This window comes from Moschus berezovskii, chromosome 24 (genome assembly GCF_049115385.1).
Source record: "Moschus berezovskii isolate FMDL1 chromosome 24, NW_MosBer_1.0, whole genome shotgun sequence".
In the NCBI taxonomy this organism is placed as follows: Eukaryota; Metazoa; Chordata; class Mammalia; order Artiodactyla; family Moschidae; genus Moschus; species Moschus berezovskii.
The window spans coordinates 29,179,834-29,195,693 of NC_142483.1; the positions used below are offsets into that span (position 1 = coordinate 29,179,834).

The 15,860-nt window shown below is 40.0% G+C and overlaps 1 protein-coding gene across 5 annotated transcripts in view; it reads left to right on the forward strand.

The window, feature by feature from the left end:
- Positions 1–15,311, forward strand: part of MITF (melanocyte inducing transcription factor) — a 236,701-nt gene extending 221,390 nt beyond the window's left edge. For 3 of the 5 annotated variants that reach the window (XM_055414306.2, XM_055414310.2, XM_055414309.2), the window contains exons 8-10: positions 576–651; positions 4,596–4,743; positions 11,323–15,310. In XM_055414306.2, the coding sequence (XP_055270281.1) occupies positions 576–651; positions 4,596–4,743; positions 11,323–11,724 (626 nt within the window). In that variant the 3' untranslated portion in view covers positions 11,725–15,310. Of the gene's footprint in view, positions 1–575; positions 652–4,595; positions 4,744–11,322 lie in introns of all 5 variants that reach the window. The other 2 variants (XM_055414307.2, XM_055414308.2) reach the window with 1 other exon arrangement.
- The last annotated feature ends 549 nt before the right edge of the window (positions 15,312–15,860 follow it).

The window sequence follows — 15,860 nt, forward strand, 5'->3', positions numbered from 1 at the left end:
AGTAAACTCGCATCGTCGAAAATAGTATTCAGTTAATATTAGTACATTTTTAATTTTGTCAACACAAAATTTATGGAAATCTGTTTTCTCTTGCTGTGTGGGTACTTAATTATGTGCTTATTTTTGCTGTTTGGCCCACAGAGAGCTCACTATCTGGCCCTTTGCGGAAAACTTGCTGCCCTTGGTCTGGAGGATCAGGGTCTAGTACTGGCTATTCTCCACTTATTGTGTCAGACTGTTCTCCACTTACTGTGTCCTCGTCAGCTCTCTGATATCACCTAGGTAGTTTTGTCATTTGTAACTGAGGATGGTAGCTCCAATTTCAGAAGTTACTAGGGTCAAGTGAGAAATGATAATCTCAGGGCTTCATAAATGATACAGTTCTGTACCAGGGTAGCTCATCTTTTAAAGGGCTTTAACCTCATACCAAGACCAGGAAAGTAACTGGGAAATAGAGATTTAGGTTTCCATTGTCCCAACCAAGCAGAGATAATACACACATGCTTTAATGAGATGTGCTAAATGCGTATATGGCACCGTTACTAATAGCCCTTTCCTGTGCTCTTTTTTTGAAGTTGAACGAAGAAGAAGATTTAACATAAATGACCGCATTAAGGAACTAGGTACTTTGATTCCCAAGTCAAATGATCCGTGAGTACAATTGCATCATATATTTTTTCGTGCCTTAATGTTTTTTCATATGTTGCAAAAAGTGTGCAGATAAAACTAAAGAAGTATCCTTTCTTCCTTTGGTTTCATTTATGCATACCACTTGCTCCTTTCTTTTGGTTGGTTCATGAAACTAAAATCTCAAGAGAAGTGAACTGAGTTGTTCAAAAAGATTATTGGATGTGAGCTGTTCAGCTTTGGAGGTGGAAAGGTGGCTTCCTGAAATCTGAGAATCTTTGACAAACACTGAACTACTAAAAAAATTATTTTATCAGTTCATACTGGACAGAGACTTCAGTAGGTGATAAAACAAGATTTGTTGTCCTTTTATTTGCTTTTAAACTCATATAATATAGGCACTGAGAGCTGATATTGGAGATTTCAAGTTTAACAATCTTCGGTAGATAAAAGGTCAGTTTTTTTTCCCCCCAAATGATATGCCCTTTGTTTGTTTTACCAATCAAGGAGAAAAAAAGAAATTTTTAATTCTCTTATAAGCACTGGTCAGCTAATTTGGATTTCAGCTTCCAGTCTCTAATGCGCGCTTTCAGAGATAATGGTTGTAAAGATAATTTTCCTACCAGCAATGTCAGCAAATAGGACAACAAATACACAATTTTTATCCATTAGAAATTGGCCCATTTGAAGTAAAGGGCTCGAAGATGTATACATTTTAATGGCTCCCACAGGCATTCTATGAAATTAGCCTCTGAATATGACCTTTTAGCTACCTAATAAAATGTAAAGATGAAATCAAGCATTATTCATGCAAGGCTTATTAAATTTGCTATTCACATTATTGTCAGAGAATTTGTGACAAAATAAAACCATTGCCCATTCTAAGGTGGTTTTGATGAATGTTCAAGCAAAGTCTCCATCATCAACATTTTGCTTTCCCAGGTTTCAAGGAAAGCCGTTTTGAAACTCAGAACATTCAAATTCTCAGTTCTGCAGCACAAATGCATCCTACGAAGGGGCTGTGACCTTCATTTCCTATAGTCAGTCTTGCATGATAGTTGAAATTGAATTCCCATTTTCCTGTTCTTTATCAGCTTTCACTTTTTAGCATATTCTTTTAAACTGCAGCACATGGATCTCTTTAGTAACATATTATGAAATTATGGGGCTGCAGTGAAAGCCTCTATTTGCATATCTTCTTTATTGTATTAGAATACTTATGTGTTTATAATCTGAACTGATAACAATCTTTAATTGTAGGCATTGTTTTAAGATACGGGGGACCGCATCTGTTCTATCCTATGCCAGGTTTCTGTCACAGACCTTGGTGCTGCTATAGAGACATAGTCAAGCTGATCAGTCTCAGCCCCACACCGTCCCCTACCCTAGACTAGGTCTGCCTTTAGTGACTTATGTATTGTGAATCTGTTTACACTTCTGTGTGGGAAAAAAAAAAAACAGGATTGCTCTCATTGCAAAAAAAGAAAAAGAAAATTGAAAACCCCAAAGCATAATTAATTAATTGGGTCTCACAAGGAAGTGAAACCCAAGGTAAGTGATTTTAATGCTGTGCTTAGTTGCTCAGTCATTCCGACTCTTGGTGACACCATGGACTGTAGCCTGCCAGGCTCCTCTGTTCATAGGGATTCTCCAGACAAGAATACTGGATTAGGTTACCATGCCCTCCTCCAGGGGATCTTCCCAACCCAGGGATCGAACCCAGGTCTCCTGCATTGCAGACAGATTCTTTACCATCTGAGCCACCAGGGAAGCCCGAGTGATTAGAATCATCACCTCTTAAAACCAGAGTATCTGCTTTCGTGTTTAATTACGGGTTTCTCACCTTATTGACCTAGTGAAGGCATCTTTCATTATAATTTTATTTCTCTCTGGCTGCTGAGGCAGGTCTGTTATTTTCATTTTAGCCCTGAACAGGATGGCTTTGTGCTCACTCTTAGCATCTCAGGACTCCTCCCTGGGTTGCCATTTTTGGTGCCCAGACCCCAGGGATCAACCCCAGCGAGTTCTCCAGGGGCTGTAACTCAGCATCTCGTGGGAGAGCTTCTGTTCTGTTCTCCATCTAACCCATGTGAGGATCAGTTACTTGGTGGCTTGTTTTAATGTTCCTCCATTCATATATCCCAGCTGATACTTCCGATCTTTCAGCAGCTATAGATTATGGGATGTCCCTCATAGCTCAGTCGATAAAGAATCTGCCTGCAATGCAGGATATCTGGGTTCGATTGCTGGTTTGGGAAGATCCTCTGGAGAAGGAAATGGCAACCCACTCCAGTATTCTCACCTGGAGAATCGCATGGACAAAGAGCCTGGCAGGCTACAAGTCCATGGGACAGCAAGAGTCAGACATGACTTAACAACTAAACCACCACCATCCACATGTCCCAGCTGATACTTCCAATCTGCTTTTAGCAGCTATAGATTATGGTGTAGGAGGTTTTCCATACATAAAATTGTTTTTGGTTTTACCATTGTCATTATTATCATGGATATTTTCTATGAAAGAGCTCAGGTTAATTTAAAGCACTATAGAAATATTACTATGTAGTTATAATTTTATTCTTAATGATTTTTCTGGGGTGCTCTAAGGTTTTCAACTCACTTTTACCTACATCTTCCCTGGTAGCTCAGTTGGTAAGAATCCGCCTACAGTGCAGGAGACGGGTTCTGTCCCTGGGTCAGGAAGATCCCCTGAAGAAGGAAATGGCAACCTACTCCAGTATTCTTGCCTAGAAAATTCCATGGACAGAGGAGCCTGGCAGGCTACAGTCCAAGGGGTTGAAAAAGTCAGACATGACTTAGCTACTAAACCACCACCTTACCTACACCTTAATGGCATTTTTTTTGTTCTCATATAGGAATGCATTAGAACTGTAGTGTTTAAAAACCAAAAGGCACCAAGCTCAGGCTGCCTGTGTTTGAATTAGAAAACCTGTTAGATGTGTGACTTGGGGAGGAATTCTCCCCAAGTATTTCATTTTTCTTATCTGTTAAAAAAAAGGAGGGGGGAGCAGACTATTTCTATCTAGTCTAGTTGTTTTGAGGACTCAGTCTCTTGAGAGGAAGGTAGTTTAGGGCCTGGAGTCTGACTCCAGATTCTCCAGGCTTTCTGGCTCGACCATTTCCTAGCTGTATACTTAGAGCAAATTACTTAACCTGCCTGTGCCTTTGTTTTCCAGTCTATAAAATGGGGATAATATTAGTGTCTACCAATTGAGGTTGTTATGATTAAATGAGCAGAAAACCACTTAAAAAAGTACCTGTCAGGCAGTAAATGCTATTTAAAGGTAGCTGTGGTAATTATGATGTTCAATCCTAGCACAGCGCCTGCTCCATTGTTGGAACTGTATTCTAGACTTTTCTCAGCATACTCATATAAAGAGTCCACTTTGATTCTAGCAACTTATCTATGGGGCTGCTCACAGAAGCATAGCATCACCGTTTTTTTGATGAAGACGGAGACTGAGAGAATTTATAACAGGCCTATGAATATTCGTGATAAAACCCGAGGATGCCACTTTTATGATGCATACAATTAAGTAGTGGGATCTCACAGAATTTTTCTTAACTGTGTATTACTCTGTTTTAATTTTATAATCCTAGAAAGCTATAACTATTGAATACAGTGTTTAAGAATATTGACTTTGTCATCAGCAGACCTAAATTTAAGTCCTGACTCTGCCTTCATGTAGCTCTGGAACGAAGGCTATTTGAATTGTCTCTGATTCAGCAAATGCACAGTGGCCCTCCTTCTCCAGGCGCCTGTCTGGTTGAAGTAAGATAGACAGAAGATCTGAGTGGACTGTGTCCAGCACGTGACTAGCGCTCAGTCAATGGCAGTGATCCTCAGCTTCTAATTGTTATTTCATCTTGAGAAACTGAGTGCTCTGAACATTGAATTTTCGTGGTGCATCCAACACTAAAACTGTTTCCTTCCATTTTCATTCCAGAGACATGCGCTGGAACAAGGGAACCATTTTGAAAGCATCCGTGGACTATATCCGAAAGTTACAACGGGAACAGCAGCGTGCGAAGGAGCTTGAAAACAGACAGAAGAAGCTGGAGCACGCCAACCGGCACTTGTTACTCAGAATACAGGTACCAGGCCTGTGCAGGGGGAAGGTGACGTGAAGATGGGGTATAATGAGCCATAAGGGACTTGACTTACGTGATACAGTCTGTCCTCATTATTTGTCGATTCTATTTTGTGTTTTTGCTTCCATGCAAAAAGTTATTTGAAACCCCAAAATTGATTCTTCTGGCACTTACATGCTCATTCACAGATGTGCAGAGTGGCAGTTGTGACTTAGCTGGTGTGTTTATTCCGAGTTAAGGTTGAACAATGCTCTGTCTTCTTCTTTAAGCTCATACTATGAACAGGTGTCCTTTTTGCTGTGTTTTCAGTGTCATAGTCATATTTTGTGGGGTTTTGGGGTGATTCGCTATTTAAAGTGGCCTGTGAGCATGGCCCTGAAGTGCTTTCTCATCTTTCTGAGCACGGCAAGGCTGGGATGTGCTTTATGGAGATACGTTTCATTCAGGCATGAGTTGTGGTCCTCTTGGCCTTGAGTTTAATATTAATGAGTCAATGATGTGTTGTAAACAAGTTGTCTTTCAACAGAGACACATAAAACAAAGTTACGTGTTGATTAGTTGGTGAAATGTTGTGCCCGGATGCTTTATCATAATTGTTTAGTTGCTAAGTCGTGTCTGACTCTTTTTGCGACCCTATGGACTGTAGCCTGTCAGGCTCCTCTGTCCATGGTATTTCCCAGGCAACAATATGGGAGTAGGCTGTCATTTCCTGTGCCAGCGGATCTTCCAGATCCAGGAATCAAACCTTGGCAGGCGGATTCTTTACCACTGAACCACTAGGGGAGCTCATGTTCAGATGCTTGCAGGAAAGTAATCCTCTGTTTTCACCAGGAGCACTGGGTCAGCATTCACTAATTCAGTGTTCATAGCAATTCTGTAGCACATAAGTGTCTTTGACCAATCATGCTCATGTGATAAAAAGTGCCATAGACTGAAAGGTTTACACATCAAGCATTTATTTTTCACAGTTCTAGAGGCTGGGAAATCTGATGCTGGCTGTTTCATTGTGGGATTAAGGTCCTGCTTCTTAGTTCATAAATAGATGCCTTCTTGGTATAACTTCCCACTACAAAAGGGTTGCGGGATCTCTCTGGGGTCTCTTTTATACGGGCCTCATCCCATTCGTGCAGAGAAGGCAGTGGCACCCCACTCCAGTACTCTTGCCTGGAGAATCCCATGGACGGAGGAGCCTGGTAGGCTATAGTCCATGGGGTCGCGAAGAGTTGGACACGACTTCACTTTCACTTTCACTTTTCACTTTCATGCTTTGGAAAAGGAAATGGCAACCCACTCCAGTGTTCTTTCCTGGAGAATCCCAGGGACAGGGGAGCCTGGTGGGCTGCTGTCTATGGGGTCACACAGAGCTGGATATGACTGAAGTGACTTAGCAGCAACAGCATCCCATTCGTGAAGGGCCCCTGCTTGTGACCTAATCACCTCCCATAACCCTATCTCCAAATACCATCCTATTAGGAATTGTTTCACCATATGAATTTTGTGGGGGAGGCACAGATTTTACTCCATAGCTATAACTACTGCAAATCATGACAACTCACAGCAGTTGTTAAGTACAAAGGTGTCTTAGTATTGAAGGAGGCGCAGTCCATGGTCAAAGCTCATGTTTATAGGGGACCTGGGGACACCTTGAAAATCTTATCATGAGGATATAAATTTTAGAAATTGTTCCAGATAATGAAGTTTTCCATGTGTATCTTTAACTTACTCTTAAAGGGAGAAAAGTGATTTTAATAACACATGGACTTCTTATGTCATTCCATTGAGGGAGCATACATACCAATGTAAGCATGAGATGAGGGACCCCTTGCATATCAACTGCTGGTGTTTCTTTGTTGCTTGGCTTTTCATGCTAAATATAAGGATGCAACTTCCTTTCAAACTGTCTTGGAGAAAGAAAAACTGACTTTCTGCTTATGATTAAAGGAGTTGGCAAGAGTCATTTTACTTTACTTGCTCACTTTGAACTCAACCAGCGAATAAGGGTTAATGACATTTGATCTTTTTCTTGAGTAGATGGACCTACTTGTACCCAGTTTTGCCATATACCAATGGTTTCTTTTTTTTTTTTTTTCATGTTTCTAATGAAAATTGTGGAATAGCAATGCAGAGTATGGCACTTTACACGCTGTCTAGTGGTGTTTATACCCCGACATTACATTTACTTAACAGAGCAGATTACTTATGATCTCTGATCTTGTTAATGCCCCACAACACTGTCAACATTTCTAGATGGCACAGCTCTCATTTCACTGCAGTGATCTTCAGTCCCGGATCAGAGAGGCAGAAGATGGTTTTCTTCTCGGGAGAGCATTTTAGAATCTTGGTGGTAAAACAGAGGTTATGTGTCATTCGGAAATCCCCCTACCCTCTTTCCTTTTTTTGGCTTTTGCTGCTTGCTTTATGTTTCATCTCTTCAGTAATTAGTCACAGGTCTTTAGTCTCTTACACTTTGTGTATATACCCATTTTTAAAAGCAACTCATACTAATGTGTTATTTCTTTATACAAGTATTCAGTTCAGTTCAGTTGCTCAGTCATGTCCGATCTTTGTGATCCCATGGACTGCAGCATGCCAGGCCTTCCTGTCCATCACCAATTCCCGGAGTTGACTCAAACTCATGTCCATTGAGTCGGTGATGCCATCCAACCATCTCATCCTCTGTCATCCCCTTCTCCTCCTGCCTTCAATCTTTCCCAGCATCAGGGTCTTTTCCAATGAATCAATTCTTCGCATCAGGTGGCCAAAGTATTGGAGTTTCCGCTTCAGCATCAGTCCTTCAAATGAATATTCAGGACTGACTTCCTTTGGGATTGACTAGTTGGCTCTCCTTGCTGTCCAAGGGACTCTCAAGAGTCTTCTCCACACCACAGTTCAAAAGTATCAATTCTTCGGTGCTCAGCTTTCTTTATAGTCCAACTCTCACATCCATACATGACCACTGGAAAAACCATAGCTTTGACTAGACAGTCTGTTGTTGGCAAAGTAATGTCTCTGCTTTTTAATATGCTGTCGAGGTTGGTCATTTTCTTACTTTATGTCTTTTAATTTCATGGCTTCAGTCACCATCTGCATCTCAATACAAATCTTAACATATAGTAACTGTTCTGAAAGAGAGGCTAGGTTTAACGAATCAATGGTATTATTGTAAACGAGGTGTCTTTAAACAGAAACACATATAAAACAAAGTCTCATGTTGATTGGTTGGTGAAATGTTGTGCCCAGATGCCTTATTGTGGTTGTTTAGTCGCTTAGGTTCCAAATATATCCATTCATGTGAAATACAAATACTGTGAAAAATATGACTTGGAAATTGCATGGTGACCATGTCTTGGGTTTCTTCCGGTGCCAGTGAAGCAGCCTTTAGAACTTTTGTGTATCATGGAAAGCAATATTAATTAGGAAAGCTCTGTCATGCAGTGAACCTGAATTTTCTAGAAGAGACTTGTCACACTATTTAACAATCTAAGTAAAAGTTTAATTGGCTGGTAAACATTTTTAGCTAAACGACAAAAGATGAGAATAAGATGTGTGCCTCTATTCATTCAACTTTTTTTTTTTTTTAAGACATACTGCAATTGTGGGGCACTGCTTTTATCATGTGGGTGTGGATTTGCAGTGGTGCATGTGATCAGCTTGAGCCTAAGGGATTCCTTTCATTTTCACCCTAAGTGATGCATGCAGAAATGTTCACAGAAGAAAGACCATGAAGCCTTAATATCACTGGGACTGGAATTTTATTATTAAACAGCCCATGGTTTTAAAATGATGCCCAGGGACACTTGTGTGTCTGGAAATCACACGAAGGGACATGCAGATACTATTGTGACATCTCAGACTCCTGTCTCTCACTTGTACTGAATCTAGAGGATGCCCTTGCAGATCAGACAGCCTTTCATACAGTCTGAACATGACGTGTTTCTAGATTTGTGGACAAAGGTTGAGAGGTTTGACCTGTTGTGTCCTTTACCTTCTCTCCTGATGCAAGGTGACTTGCTTCAGATATATACTCTATTATTTTTATTGTATCATAAAACATAGGAATATAGCATTGGCACATAGGAGCAAATGTTCTTTGGGGTCAGTTGTCTATATGGTTCATTTTACGGGGGATCTAAGGATACTCTTGTATCTTGGGCTTCCCTTGTGGCTCAGCTGGTGAAGAATCTGCCTGCCATGTGGGAGACCTGGATTCGATTCCTGAGTTGGGAAGATCCCCTGGAGAAGGGAAAGGCTACTCACTCCATTATTCTGGCCTGGAGGATCCCATGGACTGTATAGTCCACGGGGTCGTGAAGAGTCGGACACGACTGGGCGACTTTCACTTAAGGACACTCAGGAAGGGAGACAGGAAGGAGCTTGTTTGAAAGGCTTTCCCCATCTGTGTCTCTGTGTCCTTGCAGCCTCTCATGCATATTAGATGAGGACCCACCCTAAGGATCTCATTTTAACTCAGTCACCTCTTTAAAGACAAGTATCTCCATGTACCGTCACATTCTGAGTTACTGGAGGTTAGGATTTCAACGTGTGACTTGAGGGTGGCTGTTTTTTAGTCGCTAAGTCATGTCCGACTCTTTTTCGACTTCATGGACTATGACCCCCTGAGCCCACCAGACTCCTCTGCCCATTGGATTTTCCAGGCAGGAATACTGCAGTGGGTTGCCATTTTCTTCTCCAGTCATTTCGGGAGGGGACACAATTCAGTGTGTAGTAGGAAGGATGTGAAAAAGTTGTAGGAAGAGATTGTTCCTCTTACACATAAGAACTTTCTTATGGAATTAAAACAGCTCCCTTTGCCTTGATGAGATGGGTTAAATGATGTGACTTTAGTTACTCGTATGGAACTGTCATAACTTCTGCTATTATTATCCAATCTTTATTTGTTCCCGCTGCCCTTAGTATCACAGTAACCTTTTCATTGCACCTTAAGCCAAAGAAATACCTACCATTTCCTTGCTCCTGCTGCTGCTAAGTCGCTTCAGAGGTGTCCGACTCTGTGCGACCCCAGAGATGGCAGCCCACCAGGCTCCCCCGTCCCTGGGATTCTCCAGACAAGAACACTGGAGTGGGTTGCCATTTCCTTCTCCAGTGCATGAAAGGGAAAAGGGAAAGTGAAGTCTCTCAGTCGTGTCCGACTCTTAGCGACCCCATGTACTACAGCCTACCAGGCTCCTCTATCCACGGGATTTTCCAGGCAAGAGTACTGGAGTGGGGTGCCATTGCCTTCTCCTTGTTAGGTCTTAACAATTTAGTAACCATTTGAGAAGATAAAATGTATAAATTGAAAGAAAAATCATATTTTCATTTAATTTTTAAATAACCATGTTAATACCAGTGAGATGTGTGTGCCTGTGCAGGGCTTCTCCAGCCTTGGAGTCATTTGGACACTGTTACCCTTTTTCCCATTCCACGTTTAGTTTCATGCAGGACTTGTTTTTTTGTTTGTTTTCTTTTTTAGTCACAGTAGCCATCTGAGACCTGGCTCTGTGTTGATACAATATGATGGAAACAATGTAGCACAATCTAATACTGGAACTATAAAACTATATTGAGTTTGATCATTCTCACAGTAAGGTGCATTCCCCTTGAAACTTGAAAATAGTCCCAATATTCTGGGAGTTTATTGTAGTACCCACGGATATCTCTGCACAATTTAGGGACCGTGGGACTATATTATTTACTGAATATTTTCCTTTAATCAGCTCACATTTTGACATTTTATTTTTATATTTTTTGACTCATCTTCACAATGAACATTAACATGTACAAGAGACTGTCTCTCCCTAATATATAATAAAATCCATATACCACCTTAAAAATCATTTCATATGTTACCAGTGATACACTGTACTTTAAAAAAAATATGACACATTAATTTGAAATAGCAAAAGTTTATTTTAAAAATTTATTGTCTTCCAAGTATATGACTTTTTTAAAAAATACTTTACTTTTTATAATAATTTTACATTCAGAGTGAAATTGACCTAAAATTGTAAAGAGTTCCTATATACCTCCTGCTGCTACTGCTGCTGCTGCTAAGTCACTTCAGTCGTGTCTGACTCTGTGTGACCCTATAGATGGAAGCCCACCAGTCTCCCCTGTCCCTGGGATTCTCCAGGCAAGAACACTGGAGTGGGTTGCCATTTCCTTCTCCAATGTGTGAAAGTGAAAAGTAAAAGTGAAGTCGCTCAGTCGTGTCCGACCCTTAGCGACCCCATGGACTGCAGCCTACCAGGCTCCTCCATCCATGGGATTTTCTAGGCAAGAGTACTGGAGTGGCTTGCCATTGCCTTCTCCGATATACCTCCTACTCCTGCATATATATAGCTTCCCCTGATATTAACACCCCCGACCAGAGTGAGACATTCTAACAGTGGATGCATCTACACCGACACAGCATCATCACTACTTGACCTAAGGGTTGACTGTTAGCGATGCACATCCTTTGAGTTTGGACAAATGCATAGTGACAGATAACCATCATTACAATATCATGTTCAGTATTCACTGTCCTAAAATCCCCTGTGCGCCACCTTGTCAAGTGTCTGATTTCTGTTTTCCTTTTAGGAACTTGAAATGCAGGCTCGAGCTCACGGACTTTCCCTTATCCCCTCCACGGGTCTCTGCTCTCCAGATCTGGTGAGTCGGATCATCAAGCAGGAACCCGCTCTGGAGAACTGCAACCAAGACCTCCTCCAGCATCACGCAGACCTCACATGTACGACAACCCTGGATCTCACAGACGGCACCATCACTTTCAACAGCAGCCTCGGAGCTGGGACTGAGAGCAGCCAAGCCTTCAGCGTCCCCACGAAAATGGGGTCCAAACTGGAAGACATCCTCATGGACGATACCCTTTCTCCTGTTGGCATAACTGATCCACTTCTTTCCTCGGTGTCCCCCGGAGCATCCAAAACCAGCAGCCGAAGGAGCAGTATGAGCATGGAAGAAACCGAGCACGCTTGCTAGCAAGTTCTCCCTGCTCTGCTTTCTCACAAACTGCTTCCTTTCTTGATCAGCAGATTTAATAATTTACCTGAAAGGGGTTTTCTTGATCATTTTCTTTTAATATGAGAAAAAAATTTTTTTTCATGCTTTATCAATAGCCCAGGATATATTTTATTTTTAGAATTTTGTGAAACAGACTTGTATATTCTATTTTACAACTACAAATGCCTCCAAAGTATTGTACGGTAGTGTACAGTGTCTGTGAACTGAATACACCCAGACTTTAGCTTTCAGAGCAAGAGGATTTTTGCGTCAGAAAAATGTCTGTCCGTTTTTATTCAGGGGAAACTTGGTTTGCTATCTGTATGCCTGCAACTTCCTTGGAAATGAAATGTAAAGTTTAATTGAAAGAATGCAAAGCAACCAAAAAAGAGAGAGCGAGAAAGGGAGAGAGAGAGAGACAGAGAGGAGAGGGGTGGGGAAAAAAGAAGAAAAAAGGAATCCGTACTAACCTTGTTCCATTTTGTAAATGTATTGATTCATTGGTACTGCCTTAAAGATACAGTACCCTTTTAGCATCATTTAGTCTTTATACTGCAAATTCTTTAAAGAAATACCGTGTTCTGTAAAAGAAAAAAAAAAAATGCAGCCATTTTCACGTGGATTGTCTGGTTAGAAAACACCCAATACCTTAGGTGCAACTGCATTGAAAGGAGATAGAGACCAAGGCTCTGAAACATGGAGTCTCATCTTGCTCAGTTTTCCTCATCAATGAATGTGATTCAGTTTTTCATGAGATATATTTTATTTTGAAATGGACATTAATGTCCTCTCAAAAAATATTGAGGAGCACTGAAAGTTTTTTTTTTTTTCCTCTCAATTTCACTTTTGATAAGAAAACCAAACTGGGCACATTTCTAATTGGCTTTACTATTTTTATTTTTAAATTATATTTTACTGTTCATTTGATTTGTACAGATTCTTTATTATCATTGTTATTTTCATTATGTTTGTATTAATTTGTAAGAAAATGCATCTTAAAGTGGCAAGTTTTCAATATTTTTACAACTCACTAGTGGTTCTCCGCATTCTTTGTACACACACGAAAGAAAACTTTTATGCAAGGTCTTGCATTTAAAGAGAGCTTTGTGAATATTTTGTACATTACATTCTCACTCAGAACTGTTTTTCCACACATGTAAGGTGTCATATGAATAGGCTAAAACTGGCTTTCAAAAGAGAAACAACTTACATATTTATTTTTAGTGATATAAAACTAGCAATATTCTTGGAGAATGATAACCATAGCGTTAATATGCCTGTTATGGTCATTTAAATTGCGGTTTATTTCAGCAAACCTGAATGTTTTTTAAAGAGAGAAATACTGTATTGGCCAATTACTGTTACTTGATAACAATGTTTTAACAAACAGCAATGTTGTAAAGTTAGTTTCAGTGCATTATCTACTTGTATAGTCCTATGCAATAACAGTAGTGTTACACATATTCTATCAGGCCTAGATGTTTTATACAGATGACATATGGTGTTAAGAGGCAGGCTGTTGAATGGAATTTCTCAGTAGCAGCCTACGATTGAATAGCAAGTGGCATAAAGCATATCCATTCAGAATGAAGTGCCTTAAATATAGCAGTAGTCTCTAGCACTGACTGAACTGCAATGTAGGAGGAAGTTTCAAGATGGTATCTATAATCAAGAGGGACGCGTAGCATGGTGCCTCCGTAGACAATAGAAGAGCTTCCAGTTTTCCTTCAGATATTTTTAATATGGAATATATTTTAGTGACAGAGTGCCAACTTCTTTCATCAGGAAACCTTATTCAGGAGGGTTTTTTTGTTTTTGTTTTTTAAGAAAAACAGTTTAAATGTCAAATGTGAATTGGTGATGGGTATTGGAGGGTTCAGGGGGAAGGAGTGATTGTCAGATATATGAATGGATGGCTTACATGAAAATAATCAACTGCTTAGTTCCCATGCACGTTGGGTAATGAGAATCCTTGGAAACATTGATGATGCTATCAGTTTTATAGCTTTATGACTTAAGGGGGTAGGGAAAATTAGTTCCCATTCTTTCAACCCCTCTTAATTGTATAGCTCTTTTCCTAGAATAGTGATGCAAATCTGCATGAACAGCTAATTGTACCATAGTGTTCATTGATACAATCATAGCATTGTCTATTTTTTCTCTTCATATTTATATGGGGGGAGGGGAGCTGGGTGCAAAAGTCAAAGATTGCAATGGTATGATGCTAGTTTTCCTTAGCCGATCGTGAGAGTTCTTAAAAATAGAGCAAGGTTGACTCACCCATGGCCCAGGAAATTTGGCCAGGGTTAAGCCAACTTATAGAAAGCTTTGTTGAAGGAAAGCATGGCATGTTGCACCACTACCCTGATACTCGCAGCTCCTGAGCTCACCATCGCCTGCTTCTCCATCCCCTTCTTAACAGTTAGTTTCCGGAAGGGGACAGGTGAGCAAGCTCAGGAGAATGCTGCAACCTCGGGGGTGGTTTTATTTATTTCTTTTTTGCCAAATAGAGTGCATATGTTTTAGGGACTAGCTAAGCCGAGAGGTGGTGGTTTGGGCTCACTGTTTGTGACCAGGAGAATGGTCCACACCACTCCCCCCTTCCCTGAGTGCACAGTTGTGACTCGGGGTTGGGCCTCCGTATGGAGTAAGCAAAATGCCAAACTTGTACACCTGCCTCTGAGTATGGCAATGGAAATACCAAACCTTCTGTCTGCCAAAAAACCATACAACCAACCTGGTCATACACAGGATGACAGAATTCTTTCTGGTTGTTTTAAAATATTAAAGCAATAAGAACAAATAAAATACATAGGAAGTTAAAAGATATAAAGCACAAAGGAATGCACTTATTAATATTTTTTAAAAATGCACTGGGGAAAGTTGATGTTGATAACAGTATATTAAAAAAAAAACCCTATTTCTTGAAAAAATAAATGACAAATGACTGTCTCTTGCGGACGCTTGGTACTGTAATGTTAATACTAGTCACCTGCTGTTGGATGCAGCAATAATTTCTGTATGGTCCATAGCACTGTATATTATGGATCAATATTAATGTATCCAATGAAATAATTGAACTGTTGTTCTTGATAGCCTCATTAAAGCATTTGGTTTTTCACATAGTGGTGGCCAGTTGTGTTTGGTTAATGTCAATTTTGAATATCGTTTGCCTTATCAAAAAAATAGTGCACAATTTCTTCTGAGTTAATGAGTAACAAATTGCATGAAAAAATTTTAAAGCGCCGGTAAGTACTTTTTTAATTTTTATTTTAAATACCACTCTAAGATACTACTTTTTGATTACTTTATGACTTGCACTCAGATGAACTGTAATTATCCAGTTTTCCCCACTCTGAATTTGGGGAGTTTTTAAAGTCCCAAATGCCAAGAATTCATTTAGATATAGGAGCTTATTTTAAATGTTTCAGTGAAAGGTGGCTTTACAAAGAGAGAAATTGTCAGAGAAACTCTTGCATATTTACAAAAAAGGTATTGGGTTTTTAAAATACAAAATTGTGATAATGAAAGCTTAGTATACCCAGGTTGCCAGCTCCTGGCTGGCTTTTTTTTTTTAAGTACTTAATAATCACTTGATAAATGTTGAATTTGAATTGGGAAATGTCAGACAAAACATGTCTCTATTCCCTAGCTAGACCTTAAACTTCTGCCCTTTTTAAAAAAAACCATCTGGTTTAACCTCTGGAGAAAATGAGCAAGAAACTTCCCGTAATGTTTCTAGTTTGATTGTCAGCTTTTTCTTAAGCTTGATTTTTTCCCCCCTTAAATTGTAATATACAATAATCAAGCCTTTTCTTTTTCAGAGTTAGTTGAATCATTTATATTTTCCATAGACATGTGATTGTGTGATGTCTTAAAAAACACGTAAAGTAGGAAGATGTCTTATCTGAACAAGAGAATTTTCTGGACCACAATGAAAGCAGGTAAGTTGAAAGTTGGGGATTTTCACCTTAGGGAGTCTGTACCCAGACTTTAACCCAAATTTCTGACCTGTCCATACACACTCACTTCACAATCTATAAGGATCCTCAATCTCTAGCTCTGTACGCCCCTCCCCACCCCAAATTGTTATCTCAACATCAGACATTTGCCTA